The sequence below is a fragment of the Volvox carteri genome, assembly GCF_000143455.1.
Source record: "Volvox carteri f. nagariensis unplaced genomic scaffold VOLCAscaffold_41, whole genome shotgun sequence".
Taxonomy (NCBI): domain Eukaryota; kingdom Viridiplantae; phylum Chlorophyta; class Chlorophyceae; order Chlamydomonadales; family Volvocaceae; genus Volvox; species Volvox carteri.
In genome coordinates this window covers 881,083-905,062 of record NW_003307584.1, presented here as the reverse complement: position 1 = coordinate 905,062, position 23,980 = coordinate 881,083, and the positions used below count along the sequence as shown (strand labels likewise).

Here is a 23,980-nt window from a genome sequence, read left to right as displayed (position 1 = left end):
GGTCATCTGTTAAGCAAGCCAAATACGGAGTGCGTCAGCCAGCCAGCCAATCAAGCTTCAGCCTAGCACAGGTGCTGTTAAAGATGCAAAACTTATTATTGGCTATCTACCAACAAGCATTTAAACTATTATGCCTGTTTGAAAAGAGCGCAAGATGAGGCTCTGCAACTTCTCTGCAAAGTGTGATAGAGCGAGCGAAGATCCATTCACGCGAATGAAGTTGTCGCAACTCTTCGCCCTCCTACCTGCCTCCAACTTCTCCTTCCCGAAGTAAATCTTAGTTAGGGCTTCTTTTACAACGCATACAATCCAGCGTTTGCTTTCTTTGAAGCTCTGCATGAGGCAAAGCTCCGATGGCTAAGGCTCTCTACGGGGGTTCGTTGTACTAGCCTATATCACATCATCCCCGGCAAATAATTTGTGTTGCCTGTTGCCGAGCTGCTCAGCACTTATCACGAATGCTTTGTGCACCGGTAAGCTCCTGGGAGCTGTAAGATTACAGAAAGGTTCGATGCTTAGTCCCCTTTTCCGCTAACCTCTTCCTTTCAGCAATCGCGACAGCTTTTACGAGCTAGCCAGAAGCGTTGTGTTGTGACTATTCGTCCACGTCATCCATCGCTCGATAGCACTCTAAGCACGAGCAGCACACACAGCATTCCAAATCTGGGATTTGCCCATCCATCGCATGCTGACAGTTAACAGGTCCGTCAGCGAAAGGTCAGGACATGCTAGTACCCAGGCGCTGGCTCTCATGCATCTCCGCCATTTACGTGCCGCACATATGCGCAATGATGCCCACACGCACGGGGGTAGCGCAAAACCCAGCTGCTACCCGGGATGCCAAAACCTCTAATCAGGCCCGCTAGATCTTCACGCAGAAATGCCGTCTGAGGATTGAGCTCTAAAGACACCAGCAGGCTTCCAAAGACTACGTACGCCAGCATGGGAGATAGTCATCTAATATCATATACACAGCAGCGATTAATTGGTGACTGATAAGGTCAGAATCAATGTGGTCTCCGTCATCTCAGCAGCTTGGTACGTCTGCTTGGTCTCTAGCTCATAATAAGACCTAACTCCCTGCCTGCCTGCTTTTTTGGACCCGAACCTGCATATGTGTTATTATCTAATGCAAGACCAAAGCACGCGCGCACGCCCATCCCATCCCACCCCTGCCGGATGCAAACACACGCATCCTCGTACATATACGACTGACAACACTGGCCTTAAACCCAACTCCCGGCCCCCGTGTACACAGTATCTCCCCCGTCGTCCTCTATCATGCGAACTGGCAAAGGATGATTCGCGATTGCGTGCAGGAATCGAATCCAGGAACAGCAACTAATAAGAAGTAAGAATGGTCCAACGACGATCGACCTATCTATTCAGCACTCATTAAGCGCGTAACTGTCCTGCATTCAGGTGTAGGGCTGCTGGAATCGATATTATCCCGTACACGTACGGAGATGTACGTGTAGGGACGCGCACGTGTACGGAGTCGCGAATAATTGGAAAGTTTAGCCAACCGAGGACTATGATCTCAACACGGCGGGGATGCGCCAATGTCGCTCCAGCGCGCGACATGTCTGTGAACTTTAACCCAACTCATGAGTTTTTGGATTGTAAGGCTGACCCAGGTACCCACCCCACCAAAGCATCACCTGCGCACGAAGAACGTGCGTACCCGCACAAGTGTCGACATCCCACAAGCACTAAACACCGCAATTATGCACCACCACACACAATACGCAAGGCACGATCGCATACATGCATATACACTCATGTATAGATAAGTGGCGATGCTCCATGTGTGCAGGCAGAAACGCTAACTCATACCAGAAGGGAGCGCGCCGCTTTGCAGTCTATCGGTCGGCGTCGTCATCCCGTGTATGCGTATGTACAAACAATTTCGAGTTGTAGAGAGTACATACAGCATAGCAATGCAGTGCAGCGGCGCATATAGCCTCTGTGGCATCTCCTCTCCCTGTCTGTCTTTTACCTGCCTACCCGATTTGCTGCCGGCCGGCCGGCCGGCCATTCTCACGTGTTTTTGATCAGCCTCGTCTCTTACGTCGACAACGCGCTGTAACCTCGCGACCGCCGCGCTTGGGTCCATCCAAACAAGACAATCGTTACGAAAGATCCCATGGCCGCTCCAAGTATGACGACACCGACGGCGGCGACGACAAGGATCGGGATGTTGATGCCTTGGAGTCCGGCGGCGGCCCGCGGTGCCGTACTGCCGTTGGCGGCGACGGTAACGCCAGTGTCGGCGCCGCCGCTGGCTGCCTCACCCTCGACGGCGGCGGCTGGATTGCGTGACGCATCGAACTGGGCGCCGCCGTTGCGCATGGTCGAAGGTTCGACTCGTTCGTCGGCCGTGACGCGCTCGTACAGTTCGTGCAGGTCATTGAACTGCGCCGACGCGCCATCAATGCCATTGGTGGTAATGGTGGTGGTGGCTGCGAGGAGCGTGCGGGCCGGACCGGTGCCACTGCTGCTGCTGCTGCTGCTGCTGTTGCCCGTGTAGGTGTAAGTACCAACGTAGCCTGAGGCGCTCGGGTTGCATTGCTTGCTGAAGACGGTGTTGCTCGTCCAGTAAGCTGGTACGGTTTTAACGAGCGTAGGGCCCAAGGAAACCGTGAGAGTTACGTTGAGAGCCCCCGATTGATACCACCGCACGCAGACGTGGTAGTCAGCGGGCTGGGGGAAGACATTCGTGAGGCCCGTGGGCCAGAACACGACCTGCGTGGGAAACAAAAGATTGACATCAACCAAAACACCAAAGAGTATAGCAATCAACCAAGACATTCATTCGGTAGGAAAATTGTGCGTTAGGCACGGGAAAGGGTTTGAATTGCTTAAAAACCTCGAATTGGAATTTTGATCTCACGCAGGCCAGGACAACAAGGACCACACAACGCATAATGATTCAGCGATTCAGACTTGGAGAACGTCGAATTTGCACATGCTTCTCCCCGTCCTTGGAAAACTAAAAAACTAAAAATGCTAGCAGATTCTAAGAAGAAAATGATCCTAAAGGACATGCCTTCGTACATGCCTTCGTACAGTGCGCGTCTGCCTCTGTGTATGTGTATGTGTATGTGTATTTGTTCTAGAGTTGCGTTACCACCCTTCAAAGGTGTCATTACGAGAGGCTCATACACGAGTATACCTGCAGCCATGAGGGGCCTTAAAGAGTGGCGCAGACGAGCGTCGGGTACATTAGTTACGTGTACGGCACATGCTGCCACGTGAACCAGCAGACCGTCTTTTACTCACGTACCCGAATCCTTCTCGGTAATCACGTACCTCTCCGTTCGGCTTGCCCGCAAGCATCATGTTATCGCCTCCGTGTACGCCACCGCCAACGTTCCTGTCGTACGTGCTAACCTCGTACGTCTGCTGGTTGGCGGTCCAAGCCACGACCATATCCCAGTCGTACGATACACCCGCTCTAGCGCCTTTGGGTATGCAAGCGTGCACAGAGGGAAAACAGAAGGCAAGTCAGCGTTGGAAACTGACTAGCAAACCATGAAGCTGTAAGGTTGGCAGGTGCACATGACTTCCTGTAAAAATCTTTCAAAAATTGCCACCTTGGTCCTAAGGGGGGCCTCCAGGCTTTTACGGACGGCCCACCCGCACTTATGCGGAATATGTAACCCCTTGTAACCCCCTTGTAACATGTGTAATCCCCTTGTCGTTTTCACAAACATCATATCATGAGCCGGACGACGCAATCGATTCCGCACATTTCGGGACGTAGGACGAGATGCTGAACCACCTCGAATTGGGGACTTTGTCCCAACTACGGAACTAGCAATGCCGTACCTTGGCTGTCGGACCACATTGTACGGAAATAAAGTGCGAATAAGCTGCTTGGAGACGGCAATGGGTCCGGGCACACAGCCGGTGGGGGTGGCGGAGGCGGCCTTGGGGGAGGTGGTGGCGGGGGCAGCGGCGGTGATGGCGGAGGCGGGCGTGGAGGTGGGGGTGACGGGGGTGGGGGTGACGGCGGTGGGGGCGGCGGCAGCAAGGGCGGTGGTGGCGGAGGCGATGGTGGCGGGGATGGTGGCGGCGAAGGCCGGGGCGGTGGCGGCCGGGGCGGTGGCGGAGGTGGTCGTGGTAGTGGCGGTGATGGCGGTGGACGCGGTGACGGCGGCTGCGGTGGCGGCGGTAGCGGGGATGGGGGCGGCGGTGGTGACGGCGATGGCGGCGGCGGCGGCGGTGACGATGATGGCGGGGGCGGCGATGGTGGTGGCGAAGGTGGTGGTGGCGATGGTGGGGGCGAAGGTGGGGGCGGCGATGGTGGGGGCGATGGTGGTGGTGGCGATGGTGGTGGCGATGGTGGTGGTGGCGATGGTGGTTGCGAAGGTGGGGGCGGCGATGGTGGTGGCGAAGGTGGTGGTGGCGATGGTGGTGGCGAAGGTGGTGGCGGCGATGGTGGTGGCGGCGATGGTGGTGGTGGCGAAGGTGGTGGCGAAGGTGGTGGTGGCGAAGGTGGTGGCGGCGATGGTGGTGGCGGCGATGGTGGTGGTGGTGATAAGGCTTGCGGTGGTGGTGGTGGTGATGAGGCTGGTGGTGGTGGTCTTGGAGAGGGTGGCGGCGGCGAGGGTAGGAGCTCCTGGCCTAGGGTGTAGCTGCCCATGTAGCCCGCAGCTCCACTATTACAAATGTCGTTCCTTGGTAATGTCGTATCCCAGTTCCGTACAAACGTCGCAACGGTTCTGTTGAACCGCATTACCACAACCGTCCCGCGCACCAAGGGCTTCTTGTCGTCGTACCATCGTAGACAGACGTCGTACCTAGTCTGCGGTGGAGTTGCCGTAAGATACGCGTTCTCGGAATTCACGTTGGTGATAAAGTTGTTGCCGCCGTACTTGCCGCTGCCGCTGGTGCTGTCAGGAAAGTCGAAGCTTAGCTCGTACAAGATGCCTTTGTCCGTCCAAGCCACGATAATATCTATGTCCACAAGCGCGTTGGTGCGACCTAAAAAAAAGAGGGAAAACGAGAGGACCATTAACTCGAAGCAGCTGCATGTTTTGCAGTTCTTAAATCCTTATAAACAATAAATTTAGCTAAGTAAGGAAAGCTCCCTCGGCTTTACAATCAGTTCAGGGCTGGTTCTTCAGCTACATATTTAAATTGATACGTACAAGCCGGCTTGTTTCCGTTTCCATTAAGGAGAAGGTAAGGAAACCCGGAGAGCAAGACGCTGAGATGTATATATTTCTCCTGGGAATGACGCATAGCAAACAGCTGCTCGCCGGCAATAAGATCCGTAACTATGCGTCAAATGAAGTAACTCCTCTGACAACAGCAGACCACAGACAAGACAGACGCAAGTTGGCAGCAGTACACCAGCAGTACACTGGTTCTAACCCACCTGTTACACCGGAAAGCACTAGCCAATCTGCCTTGAACATCAGCGGGTAGATGTTGTTCACCGGTGCCGGCGGCGGTGACGGTGACGGTGGCGGCAGAGACGGCGGCGAATTGAGGTCGTAGCTGCCGATGTAGCCCACAGACGACGGTGTGCAATCACCGTCGGCGAAGTTGTCGAAGTCTGTGTTAAAAGTCGTCGAAATGCTCGCAACAGGGTCGTTCTTGAACACCGTCAATATAACATTCATGTTCGAAGACGCGGTGGGGCCTTGCCACGCGACGCAAACGTAGTAGGTGGTGGGCGGGGGCGTGTATCCGAGCTGCCAGTGAATTTCTTCGTACATGGTGCCGTAGATGATGTTGTCACCGCCGTGTACAGCACCTGACGAAGAGATTGCGGTTTCGTAACCAAGGAAGTTTCCTATGCCGGCAGAGAAGGTCTGACCGTTCCAGTTCCACGACACTTGGAGGTCAAAGTTAGATACGGTGCTCCGCAAGGTGTCGTCGGTGTAGTCGTAGTCGTAGGTGTTGGCGCTTGCGACATCTGCAAGCGAACAGAGCAGCATTTTTATTACAAGTATTGCTTGTGTCGCAACGAAAGGATGTACAATGTGCGAACGAATGAATGAATAAATAAATAAATAAATAATTGAAATACAGCACGCGAAACTGCTGGACGCTACAAAGATCTAAGCGCAGTATGAGAGGCAGTTAAGTGCCTTAAAGCACCGCAATTAAGGCACCGCGATTTGTCGAACGCAAGCAGAGTGGTGCACAACAAAAACTGCATAGATACATAAGAAAACATTAAAAGGTGCCACGATGTCCGGAGACAGACTTACTTGTGACGGGGTAGAAGTCCACGCGGAAAGTCAGCGGGAAGGGGTACCACAGCTGTGGGGGGTCCTGAACAGCCGGTGTGGGAACTGGCGGTGACGGTGACGGTGGTGGCGGTGGTGGTACAGACGCTGGGCGGACAAGACGGAGCGACATCGTCGGGTCATCATCGTCGCAACTGGATTGCAGCTGGAGGATGGATGAAACGGTTCGCAGACAGCGCCGATTGTCCATAGTAGTGCTCGGGGCCATCGCCGGGACGATCTGGTAGAATGGCCTGCATCAGATCAGGCAAATACAAATATAAATACATATACATACATAGCATACATACATATATACAGACATAACTATATATTATATTATATTTGCATTGCCGTCCAGTCAATAGCGGTAACGGCAATCAAAAGGGGTAAGGCAGCGGGGCCCGGGGTTGTCCGCATGTAGTGGAAAGTAAGAAAGGAAGAAAGGAAGAAAGGAAGAAAGTAAGAAAGGAAGAAAGGAAGAAAGGAAGAAAAAGGAAGAAAGGAAGAAAGGAAGAAAGGAAGAAAGGAAGGACTGCATATATACAAGAGCGCACAGATTGGTCCTTTATACTTCCGAACAACGCCAACACAGCCTTATAGCGCTTTATCGACAACATTGTTATTCCAGGTCCTACTCCTGCCATCCGGTGCACCCGGGCCAAAAGGGCACTTCAACAAATCTTTTCCTTCTCGACATGAGCTAAAGCTTTACGCGTGCACGCACGTGCACTTACCCGTCGACCAGGTTGGGGTTAGCAAACACCGCAAACTTCTGGCTTTGGGATGTCGGGCTGCACTCCGTAAGCTGAGGCCAGAAGCCGATGGCATTGCTGGAAATCGTCGCACATCGGGTGCCGCCAAACTCGCGAATCCGGTACAGGTACCCTCCCGTGGTGTTGTCTGCAGCAGCAAAAGCAGCGCACAACATCAACAGCAGCAGCAACAGCAGCAGCAACAGCAGCAGCAACAGCGGCAGCCGCAGGCGAGGTTAGTCCAGGGGTGGTTACCATGAGTGTGGTCGCATCAGCAGGCAGCCACGAGCGACATAAGGCGATTCCCCTCACACTCCTAAGAGGCTCCAGACATTACTGGTGACAACACTCGTGTACAAACCTGGTTCTTCAATGAAGTTGAAGATCGCGGTTGTCGCGTTGCATGCAGTCGCCGCGGGATCGAAGACTAAGTTATTGGCCCGGACGGTCAGGCACGTGCCATTCGGCATTTGGATCAGCATGTTGGCCTGAGATGCAGAAAGATGCAGCAAGCGGGCACCAACAAGCGACTCAGTATGTCAGGACGCACCAAATGCGTTAACTAAAATACGGGGCCAGGAGCAAGTAGCACGTACCGGCACGCGTGCGGGACGTGCGAACGCCGGGTTGAGCGGTGTCCTTAGCGTGCCCGTGAAGTGGCCTGCCACCAGGACGGACCAGCGTTGCGGCCGCTGCGCGTCGGGTGTGGTCAGCAGCGAGTGGCGGATGGCGCGACCGTGAACCACGAACGTTACGTTGTCACGCGGTTGCAGGTTATAGAGCTCCACGCGCTCCACGTTGTTGACGCTGTCTGAGAGAAATAAACGAGGAAAGAAAATTGGGGACAGCGTTAAAAGAAAAAAAGATACAAAAATTGGAAAGGAAAGGCGCGAGTAACTTAAGGAGGACGAAAGGATGGAGACAAGGGTAACCAAAGAGCTCATCTTTTCTCACCTCTAGCTTGATGAGCAATGAGGGCAGTAATATGACTTAATAACTAACTAACTAACTTAATAATAACTTAATAACTATATAACTTCACGCAGCGAAGATGATCGCCACCAACTTGAAGGCGCTCATCCAACTACGCTGTTGCCACAGCAGGCAGTAGCATGCCCCCGTGACCTAAACTCACCCGCGCGCGTCCGGCTGTAGTTTGTGGTGGTGCTCTGGGGGTTGAGCAGGTAGCCAAAATCTAGGTCATTAATCAGGTCCCGGTTCGTCATGCCGCTTCCAGGGAAGTCGTGCCAAACCAGCGTGGCGATAATGGGCCTGGCGGGAACAGGATACGGGTCAAGAACGTGATTGGTAAGTCACAATCGGGCACTCGTGCAGCCGATTGGAGCCACAAAAGTGTGAACTAAGAACGCAATCGCTTCAATGGCATCATCAGAGATCCAGTCCAGTCCGGCATCAAGAGCTTATTAACTTGCTTTCTACACACAATCTGGCGGTATACTGACAGCTTTAGAAAAAGCTGACTATTACTGCAAGCAACTAGCCAACCAACCATGCATGCCCGCACAGCACACGCACTCACCCGGTGCCGGTCGCGCGGATTCCCGGCAGATAGATCATCTCGCCATCCCGGATTGTTCCGTAGTCAGCGACTGCAATGCGGAAGTTCGGATTGGTGAAGCCCACCAGCGGTAGGGCGCTGCTCAGGTCAAGACGGCCCCAGCCCTGCAGGCCGTCCGGCGCCTGACCCATGACGCGCCCCACGTTCGTCGCAAGGCCGCCCTGCAATTGACATCAACAAAACAGGGAGACTTCCACTCATTCAGCAGTCAGCAAGGATGGTTGTGCAAATTTTCTGGGAAATGGGTCACTCAGGTCAGGAAACAGGTAAACGCCATTTTTTTGTCGGACCAGACAACAAAAGCTAAGCTGGCAAACCCTTACTTGTGATCAATTAATTAGGCCTAGTATGACACAGGTTAGTCATTAGGGTCACTTCCTGCGTCCGAGATAGGTTCGGGGCGAAGGATGTGCACTTCATCCACGGAAAGCGACACGACAAAGTGAATCAGCCGCCGAGGGATCAATCCAATTAGGTCCTGATGTTTTAGGATTCTTTTCCACTTTCCCGTCACATAGAAGCAAGGACTGCAGTCCAAAAAGTGCAAAGCCTTTGCTGCCAATCGGTCGCCCGGTCGGTCAATCGGTCAGCCAAGTAATCAGTCGAGATGGATGGATAGCAAAGCCAGCGCTTGGCCTGATTTCTGTGTAGGATGATACCCGGTTGCAGCTACTACAGCTATAGCCGCAAGACCTGCTTACCGCCAGAGACTTTGCGCTGGTGATAGCGGCGGCTTTGAGCAGCATGCCAGACGGATCGAACGGGACTGTCGGCACGTCGGTTGCAGCTCCAGCGGGGTAGAACCCATCCCTGCCATCGCATGGAAAAACGACGCACATACATCCAATTTAGGAATAGATGATTCCAAACAATACAAACCCCATACGAGGCCTATTGACTTTCAGCGCACGGCTGGTTCGGGTCCTCTGAATGTGCCCATCCTGGTCCAAGAGATGAGCGCGGGATGGACATGTCACATCGTACGAATATATCATAGGAATATCTTACGAAGCCGCCCTACTGACAAGCACTCTTGGGTCTTGGCAGTTTCAGCAAGCGGCAGTGATTGATACCAGTAGCAGTGGAAGCACCCTCAGGAGCAGCTCCAGGTGTATTGACAGCACTATTGAGGGGCAAGGAAAGCAGGGTCGATTAGCCGCACTCATTATCGAGCGCACCTGAAGTACTGGCGCACGAGAGCCAGGTGGCCTGCCACCAACGGTGTGGCCATGGATGTTCCCTGGGAGCGCAGCCGGCGGCGGCGGGGGTACGGTAAACTTAGCATAACATCAAAGCTCAAGTCCCGAAACGTCCGTTAGAATGCAGCATGCACGGGCGGCCGAACAAGTTAATTTTTTACAGCTGCGTCTTGCTTGCGAATGAGGGCAAAAGGGTCCCGCCTGGATTCTTACAGATCTATACACTTCGCTGCAGCTGCCTCGGCGCGCTGCTGCACAACGGCTCGCATCACAGCAGTACCCGTCATCACGCAATTCTGGCGGCGCTAGAGAAGATCCCCTTCTTACCGACATTTGGATTGTGAGACGGCTACAGCTGGAGCCTGCGAGCAGATAACAGGCCCGGGCGCGGGCAATTTAACTCACACGAAGGCAAAATGGCTCAGCTACGTTTTCACTCCAACAAGATGCATTATTTTTGAGCTTACATACGGATTGAGGCAGCAGATCAAGGCGCTCTGTGCTAGCGGACATAATTTTAAATTGGCATGACGGATGGCAACCTGAGATGCGGTTAAGCTGCGTTAAAGATGCACCATGTGCATCTTAATCTGGTCGGATTTGAGAGTTGCAAACGGCCCGACCGATGCGGAGTGGGGGGAAGTGCACATGTACACGATTAGTGGAATTGATAGGTCAGGCACGCGGATAAGCGCCTTGTGCGCTAGGGGCCGACAGAGAGCGAAGGCAAGCGGTAAAACTGTCATGTCCAAACCCTAACGAGTATGCCAGTTATGGGTGGTAAACAATGGCGCAAAGTAAGGCCGAAAGTCGGGCATGTATATAGGCCATGACATCCTATCTGCAATGGTCTGCAAGCATTGTTCGATTATCTCTGGTAATCGTTTTTTGAACTCTTTAGGTGTCCTGCAAGCAGCGATGTTCGTGTAACTTCATTCGCTGCTTGGCTGGGTGCGCAAACAGTTTAAGAAACCGAACCCACCCCAGCCCGTTCGTGACTGTGACCAGGGCGGGATGACCGCAGTCTATGCTCTTGTTCGGTTGTATATTAGTATGGCACTGCTTACTTGTTGCTTCCGGATCCAGTGTGGAGCCGCACGCCGAGATGAGGTTAGTGCCAGGCGCCACAACGTCGGGCTTAATGCGCCCATCATAGAGCGGGCCTGAGCCGGAGAATTGCGCGATGCTGTCGATGCCGAGATTAACGTTGGGCTGTGGGAGAGAGGCACATTTAAAGAGAAAAACGGCGCGCAGTTTGTCAGAAAACGGTAAGGTCAGCGTAGGACAGCGCAGGACAGCTCTAATCCTAGCTTCCCTTCTATACGATTGTCGAACCTGCTTAAATCTTAAACATTAAAAAACAGTGATCCAAGCGATTACATCGATAAACATGAAACCAATTATTAAAGCGATTAAACTTACGTAATCGAGGTAGGTCGCAACGAAGTTGGTGTTGGAACTGTTTCTCAAGGCATTAATGATGTTCATACCTTGCACCTGTATACATTAAGCCCAGCAAATATCCACGACAGCATTCTTGCTTTAGCAACCAATTCACAAAGTGACAAGGTCTGGTCGGGAAACACTGCACTTTGCGGTTAACGATCCTAGGTTGGGTTTCAAGGTAGACCCCAACATTTTCGGGAGCGTGAAATTATTTATGGCGAGGGTCGAGATGTGGAGTTAAGGTGACAGTTAATGGACTGAGATCCGCACGCTGGTTTGGTGGCGACTGCTGAACCCTACGGATGTGCTGGTGAAAGGATGAGAACGGATTGTAGAGGGCAGAATTAACTGCCATGGACTTGCAGTTCGTATGGTGAAGTAACGGTGGATGGTGATGCATAGTAGTATTCAATCCTATATGACGATCCAAATGCGTGCAAAATGACCCAGAAGCCTCCCAATCTGCAACAAGTGTTAAAAGAACAGACAGACAAATAGCATGCTGGATCGGCAAATCTACAGGAGGGCTCCATTGTAATGTAAAACGAGATAAAAAGTAGCCATTCCGGGAAGTAGCACTACAACAAGTTTGTCAGCCTTGCATTTGCTATTTACATAATTGCTCGTCCTGTCTCGAGGGAATTTGGATGGACGCAGTCGTACTGCAGAAGAGCCCTACCCGAGACATCAGCGAGTAGGTGACGGCTGTGCTTGGCGTCCAGAGCTTCCGGCCCTCAATAAATCCGTCATCCGCAACCACGAACAGGATGGCGGCCGCACCGGCCTTGACGATATTGGACGTCATTGTGTTGTTTGTGCAACCTTGCTTCAGGTCCACAATTACAACACTGCCTGCGTAGCTGCCTTGCAGGGCCGTGCATGCGTTCTCTGGGTTGGGAAGGCGCACCGGAACCTCCTGCAATTGACAAGCGATCCGTTATTGTCAGGTACACGTACCATAAGTGGAGCAATATATAAATAGGTTCGCAGGGCAAATGTTTGCTCGTAACACCCAAATCATCGTCCATCCATCGCAGCAGCAGGCAGCCCAGCAGCCTCGCTGCTGTCGAGCTGAAAAAGGATCTGAAGGATAGAAAAGAGCTGAAAAAGGATAAAAGATCTGATTCAGCCCACGCACCTTATTCGCGAGAAGTGTCCTCCAAACAGTCTGATCGGTTCCCATACGGGGCCACAGCTGCACAGCATGAAAAATCAAAGGGTGATTCAAAAGAGGAAAGGAGTGGATGGGGAGGAAAGGAGAGAGGTAAACGGGCATATGTGCAAGTAATGCATCAGCTGTAAAATCGGCACACACGCGACAAGCGACATGCAACGGCAGGAGACGGAAACGGTAAAAGAATGAGAGAAAGAACGTAACAAAAAAAGATCAGGGAGGTTCGGCTGCCGGCGTTATGGAGAGCCGCAGGAGAACTAGCGCCATAGAAATAGAAGCAGCCACCAAGAAGCCATAAATAGTAACGAGCTGCACCATGGCTCATGAGGTGCGGGTGCGGTTGTGTGTGTGGTTGTTGCAGTGGGCTCCAGCCTCCTGAAGGGCAGAACCAGAGCGGGCCATCTGGCCGTGCATTACTGCACCAAAGGCGACCAGGGCAGCCAAGACATGCGGTGTCAAGCAAAACCCGGATCTTCCCTGCCTACCGCGGAGTCCACTCTGGTTCCACTGGCATCGCGATACCGGATAAAAAACATGTAGTTGAGGCCAGCACTAGCCGTGTCCTGGGGGTAATTGTGGGTTGCTCCAACGGTAATGCCGTTCTGTGGGGCAAATGGCAAGCAAGCAAAAACCGAGGCGCGGGTGAGAAATTGCACTTGTTAGATTAGAGAAACCACACAGTCGAAAGTCGTACGTGTGCCAGCGTCCAGACACAGCATGTACTACAAGGCTTCGAAATCTTTGAAATGTCGTACGATTTACCGTACCTTGGATGTGCCCGGCGCCGTGATGGATACCATACCGTTGCGACCTGCAACACAGCATTTGTGCGAGACCGCCGAAGGCCGACGCAAGTTAGCTGGATAGGACCACCTCCACCATCCATCCCTAGGAGTGCGCAGATGCCAGCATGGCATCAGCTGAGGTTTACCCAATTCAACATTTTAATTAATACAGTTTGCTGCACGCGGATTATTATGCAGAGCCCGACGGTTGCCCGAGCAACCGACGCAAGCGAGCGAGCGAGCGACGAAGCTTATTTGTGATAGCTAAGCGCACTCATACGTACGAATGGATATCCTTTTAAAGCCAGTTTCAAAGGATGACTGGATAGGTGCAGCTGCCAGACAGCGACTTCTGGGATTACATGCCAGCATTCTGAGCCGCAGACAAACGCCAACTAATCGATTTTATACTTTCTTACTTATCAGAAAAATTCAGCGCGCAGCGGAACGTACCGAAGTTGCCGGCGGCAATGACTGACACAAAGTCGGGGTTGCGCCATGCGAATGCGTCGAACTGTCGCGATGTCGGCAGGTAAGCCACTCCTAGTGCGCTGGAGCGGCCCCAGCTTTCCGAACTGATGCGAGCGCCAACACCGTAATGGTACTGCAATTAATGCGTGTGCCAGGATCGGAACTTCAGGCACGCAAGGAGCTAACGAACGACGCGAATTTCATTTTGTGACAAAACAAGGGGGTCGGTGTACACCAAATGCCATGATGGGCACCGAGCATGAAGACGAGCAAATATCCAGTTTCCAATTCAAGTCGATTAAAATGCACGCCCCTTGCCAAGGATGCTGTTCCTGCTCCTTTTTCATAGGCTCTTAGGTTTCCCTAAGCAAGCTAGTCCCACCTGACCTCCACTCTGAACTTACCGAGAGAACCTTATCATCCAGCGGCGATGGCACCCTGAACTTGTTTTCCGACGGTGCAGATGTCCCAAAGAAACTGACGCGTGCCATTGGTGCAGAACCCGTAGCACCGTCGAACGAGATGCCACCAGTACTGTTCAGTACGGCACCGGCGATGGTTCCGACAACGTGAGTCCCGTGACTCTGATCCTCGCCTCCAAACCAGCGAGTACCTGTTGGGACAAGGTTAAATTACACTAAGTACTCGTGTACGGATCAGCATTTTCGTAGCAGTACGCATTTATAACATACGTACGCAGCAGTAGCGGTAGCAAAAGCTGCAAGCAGCAGCAAAAGGGGCGGTAATAGCTCATAACCTTACCTCTGGCCATGGCAGCTAAACTTGTGTTATTAGGCATGGCAACAAGTAACTCGATGTTTCCTCCGCAAGCTAAGGAGCGTCTTGGCATGATGGGCTTAATAGGACTCAGAGTGCAATGGTGTGACATCGACAAAAGATTGGGTGCGCTTAAAAATGTACAGTACATTTTGTGCGAAAAGAATACGGCACTACCTTTTGCGGGTAGCTGTTTATTATCTTAACCGTTTAGGGGCTTGACGGCTTGTCACATGTAAGCACACACACACATACAGAGCATGTTGGAGGCCATGAAATGGGAACCAGTACGTCTGGCGAGGATGTTGGAACGTATGTAAGCTCACCGAAACTCAGTTACTGCCTTTGGACGCTAGTCTGGGCTGATGTGCGGTGTTTCCTGTTCTCCGTGGCTTTTATGCATATAGATATTGCCCTTGGGCCTTCGGCTCGTATGGTAGTTTTAGAGGTATGGGGTCACGCACCCCCAACCATGAAACACACACACACACACATACTCACGCACCAGTTGTTTCCGGGGTGACGTACTGTACGACCTTTCGGTGGTTCGGCAGGTACAGGCGAGGCGGATTGCCCACGAACATGGAGCGAAGGCTGCCTGGACGATAATTGTTGTCGACGAAGGAGCAGTGGGACATGTCCAGGCCCTGATCCGTCACCTGTTCCGGACGAGTGATAGGTGTGCACATCATTTCAAAGACATCCAAAGCGATGTAACCTTACTGATGCAGAATTGCGCATACGGGGTTTGCGCATCTACCTGGATGTAGTTGATCGCAGACAAGCATATGGACAGGGTTTGCTACCACAGATTAGCAAACTTCATGATCTATCTGCTGCTAGTTCGCCAACCTGGGACCAAAGAGGCACCGGGGGGGGGATCTCAGCCCTCCACTAACGGTCGTAACCGCCCTCGGCCCTGCCAAGAATAACTGCCAACGGCTCGTCTATGCCGGACGCATGCATCATGCATTCAACAACGCCACAAATGAGGATTTGCAACTGAACACCAACTTCTGCTTCGAACTTACCCCGACGACCATGCCCTGCCCCCAAAGGTTAGCCCTCCAGTAAGGCCTCAAGCTGCCAGTTGGGTTCGTGTACTGTGCCGACGTCAGGTTGCCTGTACAGGCAGCAGATGGTTGGGGAGGGGCAGGTTTGGCAGAGCAGAGTGAACAGGCCCAGAGTGGTGAGGCCCAGAGGTTGTCTTCTACATGAGCCGGGGGCAGCTGCCAAGATAGCAAGACCTGCAAGATCGCCCGAGCCGTTTTAGGTTTTGCATGTACGTTTGTATGTCAATCAACCGGCAGCCAGGTGCATGCGAGCAAGAAATGAAACAACGTCTTGCTACCCTCTAATGCCACACCCGGTCTTTGGCAGGTGGCTGTCGTGCCGAAGACCTGACAGGACAGGTCTGGTGGCATGAGGTCCCCTCATGCTTGTGCCACAGCACGGATCCTGTCCTTGACACCATTAACATTTCCGGCCCCACGCCATGCGTATGTTCGTACTGGGGATATGTTCGTACATGGGCATACCACAGGTGTCGCATATTTGTACGTACCTGTTTGCATAATCCAACCTGAAATGGCATTGGCCGGCGCCGCCGACAGCAGAGGCTCTATCAAGGTCGTCACGTGCATGCTTGCGAGCCAGTCTACGGCGAAGGGGTAATCCTGCCATATAGATGAGGGCCCAGGCACAGACAAAACGGCACAAGTACGTACTGACCAATCCTACTTAGGCTCCTGATGCATACCGGGATCGATCAGCAAACCTCGGAAAATGCAGACGTTGGCTGAAGGCACTCCTCCCATTGTTCACACAATCTTCCCGCTTAGCCCCTCTGACCCGTCACAGCACTTCACGTATATCACAGTGCGCACCTCCTTGCACACATAGATTTGCAGCTCCGGACTCGTCGTCGAGTACAGCGCCTCGTCCACGAAGATAGGCATGCAGGGATCGGCGTCCGCGGGGTCTGGACTCCGGCCCAGAGACCACGCGAGCTTACCAGGCCACTCCGTCATGATGACTTGCAGCACACTGGGTTGCAGCCCCAGAACCATCCGTGCGGAAATGCCGTACAGTTTCTCCCAACGCTTGCTCCTGGTGTGGTTCCTGGGGACTCTGTTCGCCCCGAGGCTACGCCGCCTCATCTCCTCACCACCGTTACGTTCGTGGGAAAACGAGGATGGCATGTCGTCCGAATTCGTTTCCCAGGTCTGTACGGCGTCGAAAGCGCTGGAATAAGCGGGTTCATGGGCGTGTAGCGAATCCAAATCCAAATCTGAATCCAAATTTCGCCCGGATGCCAGGAGCGATCGCCGCGAACCTAGCAAGGGTGCGACTTCCGCCACAAGCGCGGCCGTTTCTGGAGTGACCTTGAAGTCAGATTTGTACACAGCCTACGAGGGCACCAAGGTGGATAACGTTTCAGCAACGCATCGCGGACTTCATAACCCGGCACAAATTACGCCCTCTTCGGCACTAGACGTAAATGGTGTCATGCTTTGTACGGCCCAGCTCATTTTATACAACCCATACTTATATTATATCCATGGGATAACTCATCATCATTTGAAAGGTTAAAACCACGCCCTTACGCCTACCACCGCCCAGCCACTCTTCCACCAGCCCACCTCACGCCCGGCCCACCTCACGCCCAGCCCACCTCACGCATGCCCTGCCACTCCCGCACACCTACTCCGAATGTCAACCATGAACCATGAATGATTTTCCATCAAAGGCACCGCGAACTTGCAGCATCTCTTTTTGCCCCCCGATCCGTCAACTTTAGTCTCCCTTAACCACTTCATCATACCTCAGTGATAGTGACAGTTATAGCCTCGGATTACATCGTGGCCTAGCTACACACATGTGGCCTAGCTACGCACATGTGCTGACCTATTGCTATAAATACATTTATGAGAAAACCCACACGCTATGCGTTCTGGCGTTCTGGCGAAAGCAAGTTTCGTTCGATGTTTCTTTGCATTTTTTCAAGGAATTTCCAGTATGATGGCCGACAGAAGCCGAGGGTCAATATTTCACAATAAGGGGTTGCACCCACCATCTTTTGCCCCGCTTGGTCTACAGTGCCGAACACAACGGAGGGGCGGCCGAACACCAGGGCCGTGTACGCATTGATCAGCTCCACAATGCTCACGCCCGCCGCAACGAGAGCGTCTCGCATCACCCAGGGATTGTCTGCATTGCACCCACCATCGGATGGCATCAGTTATAAGAGAAGAATTTGAAAAGAGTACAGTGAGTGAAAGTGTGTCAATGCGGGAGTATGATGGGCCGTACCGTGTATATTTTAGGATTGACACGATTCTAAGACCACCAATGGGGCGTACGTACGGCATTGGATTTGGCGCCTGTCAAGAACCCTTGGCGAGATCTTATTACCGCGTGAAGGCCTCTTCCACTTGCCCGTCCCTTTTGTTTCCGTTTCATGGCAGTTAGCAACCTTTCCCCAACAACTACGCGGTGATCTTGTAGAGTTAGTTAAGAGTCAAGATCCAGCCAAGATCCAGTTGGCCCTTTCCTCAAGCACTACCCTCTTTCTATCACTCACTTTCGTTGAAGCGCACCACCAGCAGCCGCCGCCCTAATTCATCAGTACCAGCCGGCGTTGCAGCCGCAACCGGGTCGCCTGGCTCGGCTGGTATATAGACGGCTTCAGAAGGGTTTTGCGAGCCACTGTTGGCTTGGTTCTTAATATCCTGGGGGGTTCTGCAATAAGTGGGCAATGTGGGCGTTGGCGCAGCCAGCGAACAGATTAGCACAACTGGATAGCAACGACAAGCATGTCGTACATCGACACCCACTATTGTGCGGTGCCTGTGGGGCTCGAGTGGAGTATTTCAAGCGGAAGTATTTCAGAAAATCTCTTTCCTGAAAAAGAAACATTCCCTAATATCGCGAACACCGTGATCATCCCGATAAGTTTTTGTGACGTTTTCCTTCCGTGAAGGGTACAGCCTAGCGACTGGGAATCTAGACGAATGCATCCTGGATTTAACCTGGGTGAAGAGTTGATGCGCCGTTAAAAGCCTGAGCACCATGATAGCACGTGCATGGGGTACGGTTGGGTGAACTGGCCAGCGCCAGGCCCGGACTGATGTGTGACGGAAACACATACATACATAGGTACATACATACACATACATACACACATACAAACACATACATACACACATACAAACACATGCATACACATGCATACACACATACAAACACATAAACACACATAAACACACATAAACACACATAAACACACATAAACACACATACACACACATACATACACGTACATACACATGCATACACGTACATACACGTACATACACGCACATACACATACGCACATACATACACTTACACACGCAGACAAACACAGGCACACACAAACACACACACACATACACCCTGACCTAAGGCGGCTGGTAACGCGTCAGTGTACATTTTAGCAGCAGCCACGTGTATGGACACAATGTTGCATTTTGCAAAGTGAGGTGTTACGTGGGGTTGTGGGTATAACGGGATGACTTTTTTTACTGGAGGACGGCATCGGGGAGCTGTAGGGGGTTGGCCACCAGGGCCGTGCGGGTTTCAGAGCTGAATTGGTTTTGCTATGTATGAGCAGGTATGCTCAGTTTTAAATCCCCTCGCCTCGCTCGGAGCCGGGTGTTTCGATGCCGAGGGCGATGAAGCGTGCGACTTGCGTCACGAACCCCTTCATCATGCCTCAGGTGCCTCCAGTGAATGACGTGGCGAATAAGCGAATGAGCGGGAATGGGGCCTTTCCATCGCTGACGAATGGCCGGCCAATCGCAAGCCGTGACACGCACAGCTCCAGGAGTCGTTCACGGCGAAATACAGCCGTCTACATGACAAAATATGGATATGAAAATGACCACAGCCCAAGAATTGTAGCTACGGGCTGCGCCGGAGCCATGGGGTAGATATGATGCCAACACCAAAGGACGCAATCCCTCCCATTAGATTAAATTGTTGTGTGTTAGAACTACATCGGCTACACATATGTTGAATTTATGAGGAGTGGAGAGCGCCAAATGCGTTGGTATCGGGTTGCAACGCGACATCGACTTTCCTCACTGGCTTAGAAAACCAGCACAAATAAATGAAAAGTGAAGAAAGCTACTACGTCGCTGGCTTTTGATAATGGCTATAGCAGTTGCAAGCGAGGTGCAAGCAACAGGCCGGAGCCGTGACTTTACTCCAAGCACTGTCAACCCCGAGTTAAACATAAATGCATATTTTAAGGAACATTTAACACATTGTGGCCTGAATCTATCGCATTGCATACCGGCCGACCTATGGCTTGTCATTTCAATTGACAACGCTGGTGGTACACTTACCTTAAAGGCACCCATGGATTACTCCGAAGAGGTAAGAAGTCGTTCTGAGCTTGAGCTACGCAGGCGATGGCAAGTATTACAAACGCAGGTAGGTAGAGTGCGGCCCCCATTGTGGCCGCACCCCGTCGACGCGATTGTTTCATGGAGCCCTGAAGCTCTAAGTTCAATCAAACAACTAAGACCAAATGTTTGTGTGAATAAGAGGTCACAGGCAATTGCCTGAATCCGTCTAAACTAAAGGGCAAAGCATAGCACAAGTGATGGGGATCCCGCTATCCCCTTCATGGTGTGTGATTGCCCAACGATGCGCAAAACGTCATTATTTTCTGGTAGTACGATAAGAAAGACCACGCGGGCATCTGCGTAGCAGCCATGAACTCGCCCGTAGCGGCTGTCCGGAAGCCCGCCGCACGAGCCCGCCACAGCATGTCCATCAGATGCACTACACCTTTTGCAATACTGACAGCGCATAATCTTATGGCTTGAAAATCATGTTACGCGTAAAGTTGCACGCTTATTCAGGCCCAAACATCGTGAATCACGTCTTCCTTCTTACCCTTCAATTTTAATATTTTGAAACAAATAGAATTACGGTGAATTTTCTTCAAGGACGTAGTTCAGAAGTTGCTGTACTGGAGCTGCTGGCGGTTGGCGAACCCCAGGCAGTTTTGATAGAAGGTAATCGGTTAGCTGCAAATAGCCCATCATGGACTACATGGATGCAAAATCACGCGTCATATACCACTTATGATTATTTCGTACATGGATGTGCGTTGATTTGAGCGACAACAACGTATGGCCTGTGATTAGCATGTTTGATGACGACAAATGCCATTAAAGTCCTATCTTGTAACTTATCAAATCATGATTTTACATTAAAGATTCATAAGGATCTTTGCATTTCCTGACTTTGGTGGAGGAATTTATCGGTTGCCGTTGTCGGTTAGTTCCGCTCCGTGTTGCACAGTGCGCACTGCACACCCTGGCTAGTTGGCTTGCAGCGGCAATGTCTCTGCATGATTGAGATAAATAAAATACGCCCGGACGATCTTAATCCGTACTGGCTCTTGTTGGCATTATGATTGGCCCTATTCCAGAGGTATATAAGGTACGCACACGTTGAGTATCCCAACAACATCCAACAACTATACGCCCAAGCAAGACTTGTGAAAATGTCAATAGCTGCAACACGTTACTGTCCCCTCGATAACAACATGGGCCCAGATATATAAATAATGCGTAAAAAGCGAGTAACGGCCGTTAGCTCAACTGACTGGTTGGCCATGATCGAGCCGTACAGCTCCGTACACCAGTTTTATTTAGCTTTCCTTCAAAAAATGCGAAATTAACGCTTTAATTAGTCCTTCAGACGATAAATCATCGGGATAAAAAACAGGGATATACGCAGAGAACCCCCGGTGAAATGGATGTCCTTGCTGGCCGTTTCCGCTGCTGTCGTTCTGCGATGTCCGGTGCATCCACCCGATGTAACGGCGATGTGAATACCTGTGCGATACATATATATCTGTGCAAATTTATTGGCTGCCATCCAAGGAGCGCATTGGGTGCGCAATAGAAGTTACCGCCAAGGCATGGCTAGCTATGTCAACAAGCCATCCGCTGGCGGCAAACTGCTGGTCCAAGGATTCCCCAATAATCGCCTGCCTTGGCACTACGTGCCGATTGCAGGACACGGCGTATAACATAAATGCAATGCATGCAATGAGACGTGTCCTATCGGTCAAGCTTATGTGGACCACAGGACGTCGCGAATTAATGCTTTAATGCTACGTAGTGTCCACCAGACCAGAAAACGAAATTATGCTGCAACATCCCTGAGCCAGCTGCGTCGTCAGCAAAAGACAGGACAGGACTTCCACTCTTTCGCGATCCGAAGCTGAGTCAGCTGAAGGCTTTGGCCCGCTGAAGTTCGTGTAATAAACGATTTGGAAACAACATGCCTACGTTCAATACGGCGGGGGACAGATCGCGGTACCGCATTGCAAAAGCAACCCTGCATCTGCAGCAAACATATGACCTACAGCATTCCTTCGGAAATGCCACAATCAATAAATGGAAATCAACATATACTATTACAAGTCGAGTCTGACTACGCAGTAACTGTCGATTCAACAAGCAGGGAAATCCAGCTGAGGAGGAGAACTCTAAGGACATATAATTATGGACAAAGTCCGACCCATTACTCGATGCAGTGTGATGCACGCATCCTTCACCCTACCAGGGCGCAGCTCCAGCCGGGGTCATTCGCTTGGAATTAGCTCATCACGCGTGGCGAGCAGCAGCAGCTAGCCGCTACAGGAGCAGCTACAGCTGCGGGCGAGTCCTGTGACGATGACCTCTTCCTTACGGTCCCTTCCTATTTTTTTACGGACAATACTTCCAACTACTGATTTTAGCTCTTCCAGGAAGTATCATGAGAAAATTGGTTTGAATGTCGCCGAGATACTTGCTCCACTTGCTCGAGCCACAAACATTAGGCTTTTATATTGAGTAGTGCGAGATGCGTGGGCGGTTTTCATTTTTCAAACCTTTAAAGATCAATTTTGGTGTATTCATCGGATTTGATACATGGACCAGTCCTAGCTGTGTGATGAGTTAAGTCGTTAAGTCTTAGCACGCCACGGACCGACTGTCGTCGATTTTGCAAAAAGCCAAACTCGGCTTATTCTTATCGCACGACCTTCTTCCATTTCGTGAGGAGGAATCGAAAACGTCCATCCTCGATCAACCACCCACACAGTAGGCGTTCCGCAAATAAAACGACCGTGTACGACACACGAAGACAGATGGAGACCCCTGAAGGGTGAGAATGGAAAATGGAGTGTCAGGTCCAAAGCCAGCACCTGACCTGAAAGCCGGGATCCGCAAGAAACAGTGCAGACTACGTAATGTGGGTACCCATAGAGCCCGGTTTCCAATCCTTTTTCTACAGAATCGCTGTGAGGAAATTCAGGGGTCATTTGATTTGCTGTTGCAAAACAGGATGCGAGAAAGCATGGAAACGAAACAAGGGAAAGGGTGTGTCACCGGTCGACAACGTGACAAATAAGGGACGGGAGTGATGGTCGTGTGCCAGGATCTGCAACTGACCAAAGAAGAGGGGACTTGCGCAAAAGGGAGGCGGCAAAAAAGCGCCTTTGACGCAGCAGGAGATCGCCTTGGGAAGGTGCCCGGTATGTGCGCAGAGGCTATACCTGCTATATTCGTGCCTATTGGTGCACCGAAGTGCAAAGGGCATACTAGCATACATTTTAGAAGCCCAGCAGAGGTAGCTTACATCATCTGTCCCATTCCATGCAGGATGTTTCGCCAGCTTTGCGCTCATCATAGCACTCTATAGGTGTTGCAAAAATTGTACGTCTACCGAAAAGCCAAGCTAATCAAGTAGCGAGCTGGAAAAAGGGAAAAGGCATCCCAAGTATTGTATGAATAATGTTGTATTGGATTGTATAACATTTGCTGTTGCTTCATGTACGCTCAAGGCTCAAGGAAGTTAACGGCGCAGATGCAGACATAGCTTCTTACCGTCGTGCGTTAGTCACCCAACGCCTTGCAATGTTTGCAGAGACACGATCAGGTATAGGTACAGCACAATACAAGTTTTATATGTGAATGGCTAGGAAACTGCGATTCTCAACGATTGGGGAGTCTCGACGCGCCCACCGTTCGTTCAGTTTCGCTCCGCATCCCTGATTCTGTTGCTCTCAGAGCCTCTTAAGCTTGCTTATTTAATAATGCATATGCGTTGATATCACATTATGTCAGGTCTGGTGCCCATCTTTTGTTCCTCAACAAAGCGACGTAGACAGCGTTTACCACTTGCATATACGCAGAAATAATTATCAATTCCTCAAAAGAAACCTTAACACATTTGCACATGTGTTGTAAAGGTAACAGTGCTGTTGCGTGAGGACGTAGTGCAAGCAACCTTAGGATGTCGTTCTATTACAAAAATGAGATAATACACAAAGACTAATAACGCAGCAGACTGGAGATTCCGGGCAATCTGCACGGCATGGCACCGAAACCAGTTCGCTCAGAGGACTGACCAAAACAAACTTAGCTTTACAACACTCCCACGCGGTCAGACCTCCAGGAGCTGAGACCCGCAAACTTACCATGTTCTTATGCCAGATGG

At 51.5% G+C, this 23,980-nt stretch overlaps 1 protein-coding gene across 1 annotated transcript; it reads right to left on the bottom strand.

Annotated features, from left to right (window-relative positions):
- Window positions 1-468: 468 nt before the first annotated feature.
- VOLCADRAFT_106326 (uncharacterized protein) lies at window positions 469-19,931 on the bottom strand (the record flags this gene model as incomplete). Its single annotated transcript, XM_002954195.1, has 28 exons — window positions 469-2,415; window positions 3,283-3,464; window positions 3,785-3,932; window positions 4,763-4,989; window positions 5,387-5,929; window positions 6,228-6,353; window positions 7,362-7,488; window positions 7,597-7,811; window positions 8,136-8,272; window positions 8,541-8,740; window positions 9,281-9,389; window positions 9,758-9,819; window positions 10,106-10,140; window positions 10,846-10,990; window positions 11,201-11,275; window positions 11,904-12,140; window positions 12,363-12,419; window positions 12,884-13,000; window positions 13,166-13,209; window positions 13,637-13,787; window positions 14,059-14,267; window positions 14,937-15,090; window positions 15,463-15,554; window positions 15,996-16,107; window positions 16,318-16,839; window positions 17,505-17,641; window positions 18,015-18,172; window positions 19,822-19,931. The coding sequence occupies 28 exons, from the start codon at window positions 19,929-19,931 to the stop codon at window positions 2,068-2,070; spliced, it is 4,779 nt and encodes a 1,592-aa protein (XP_002954241.1). The 3' UTR covers window positions 469-2,067.
- Window positions 19,932-23,980: the final 4,049 nt, after the last annotated feature.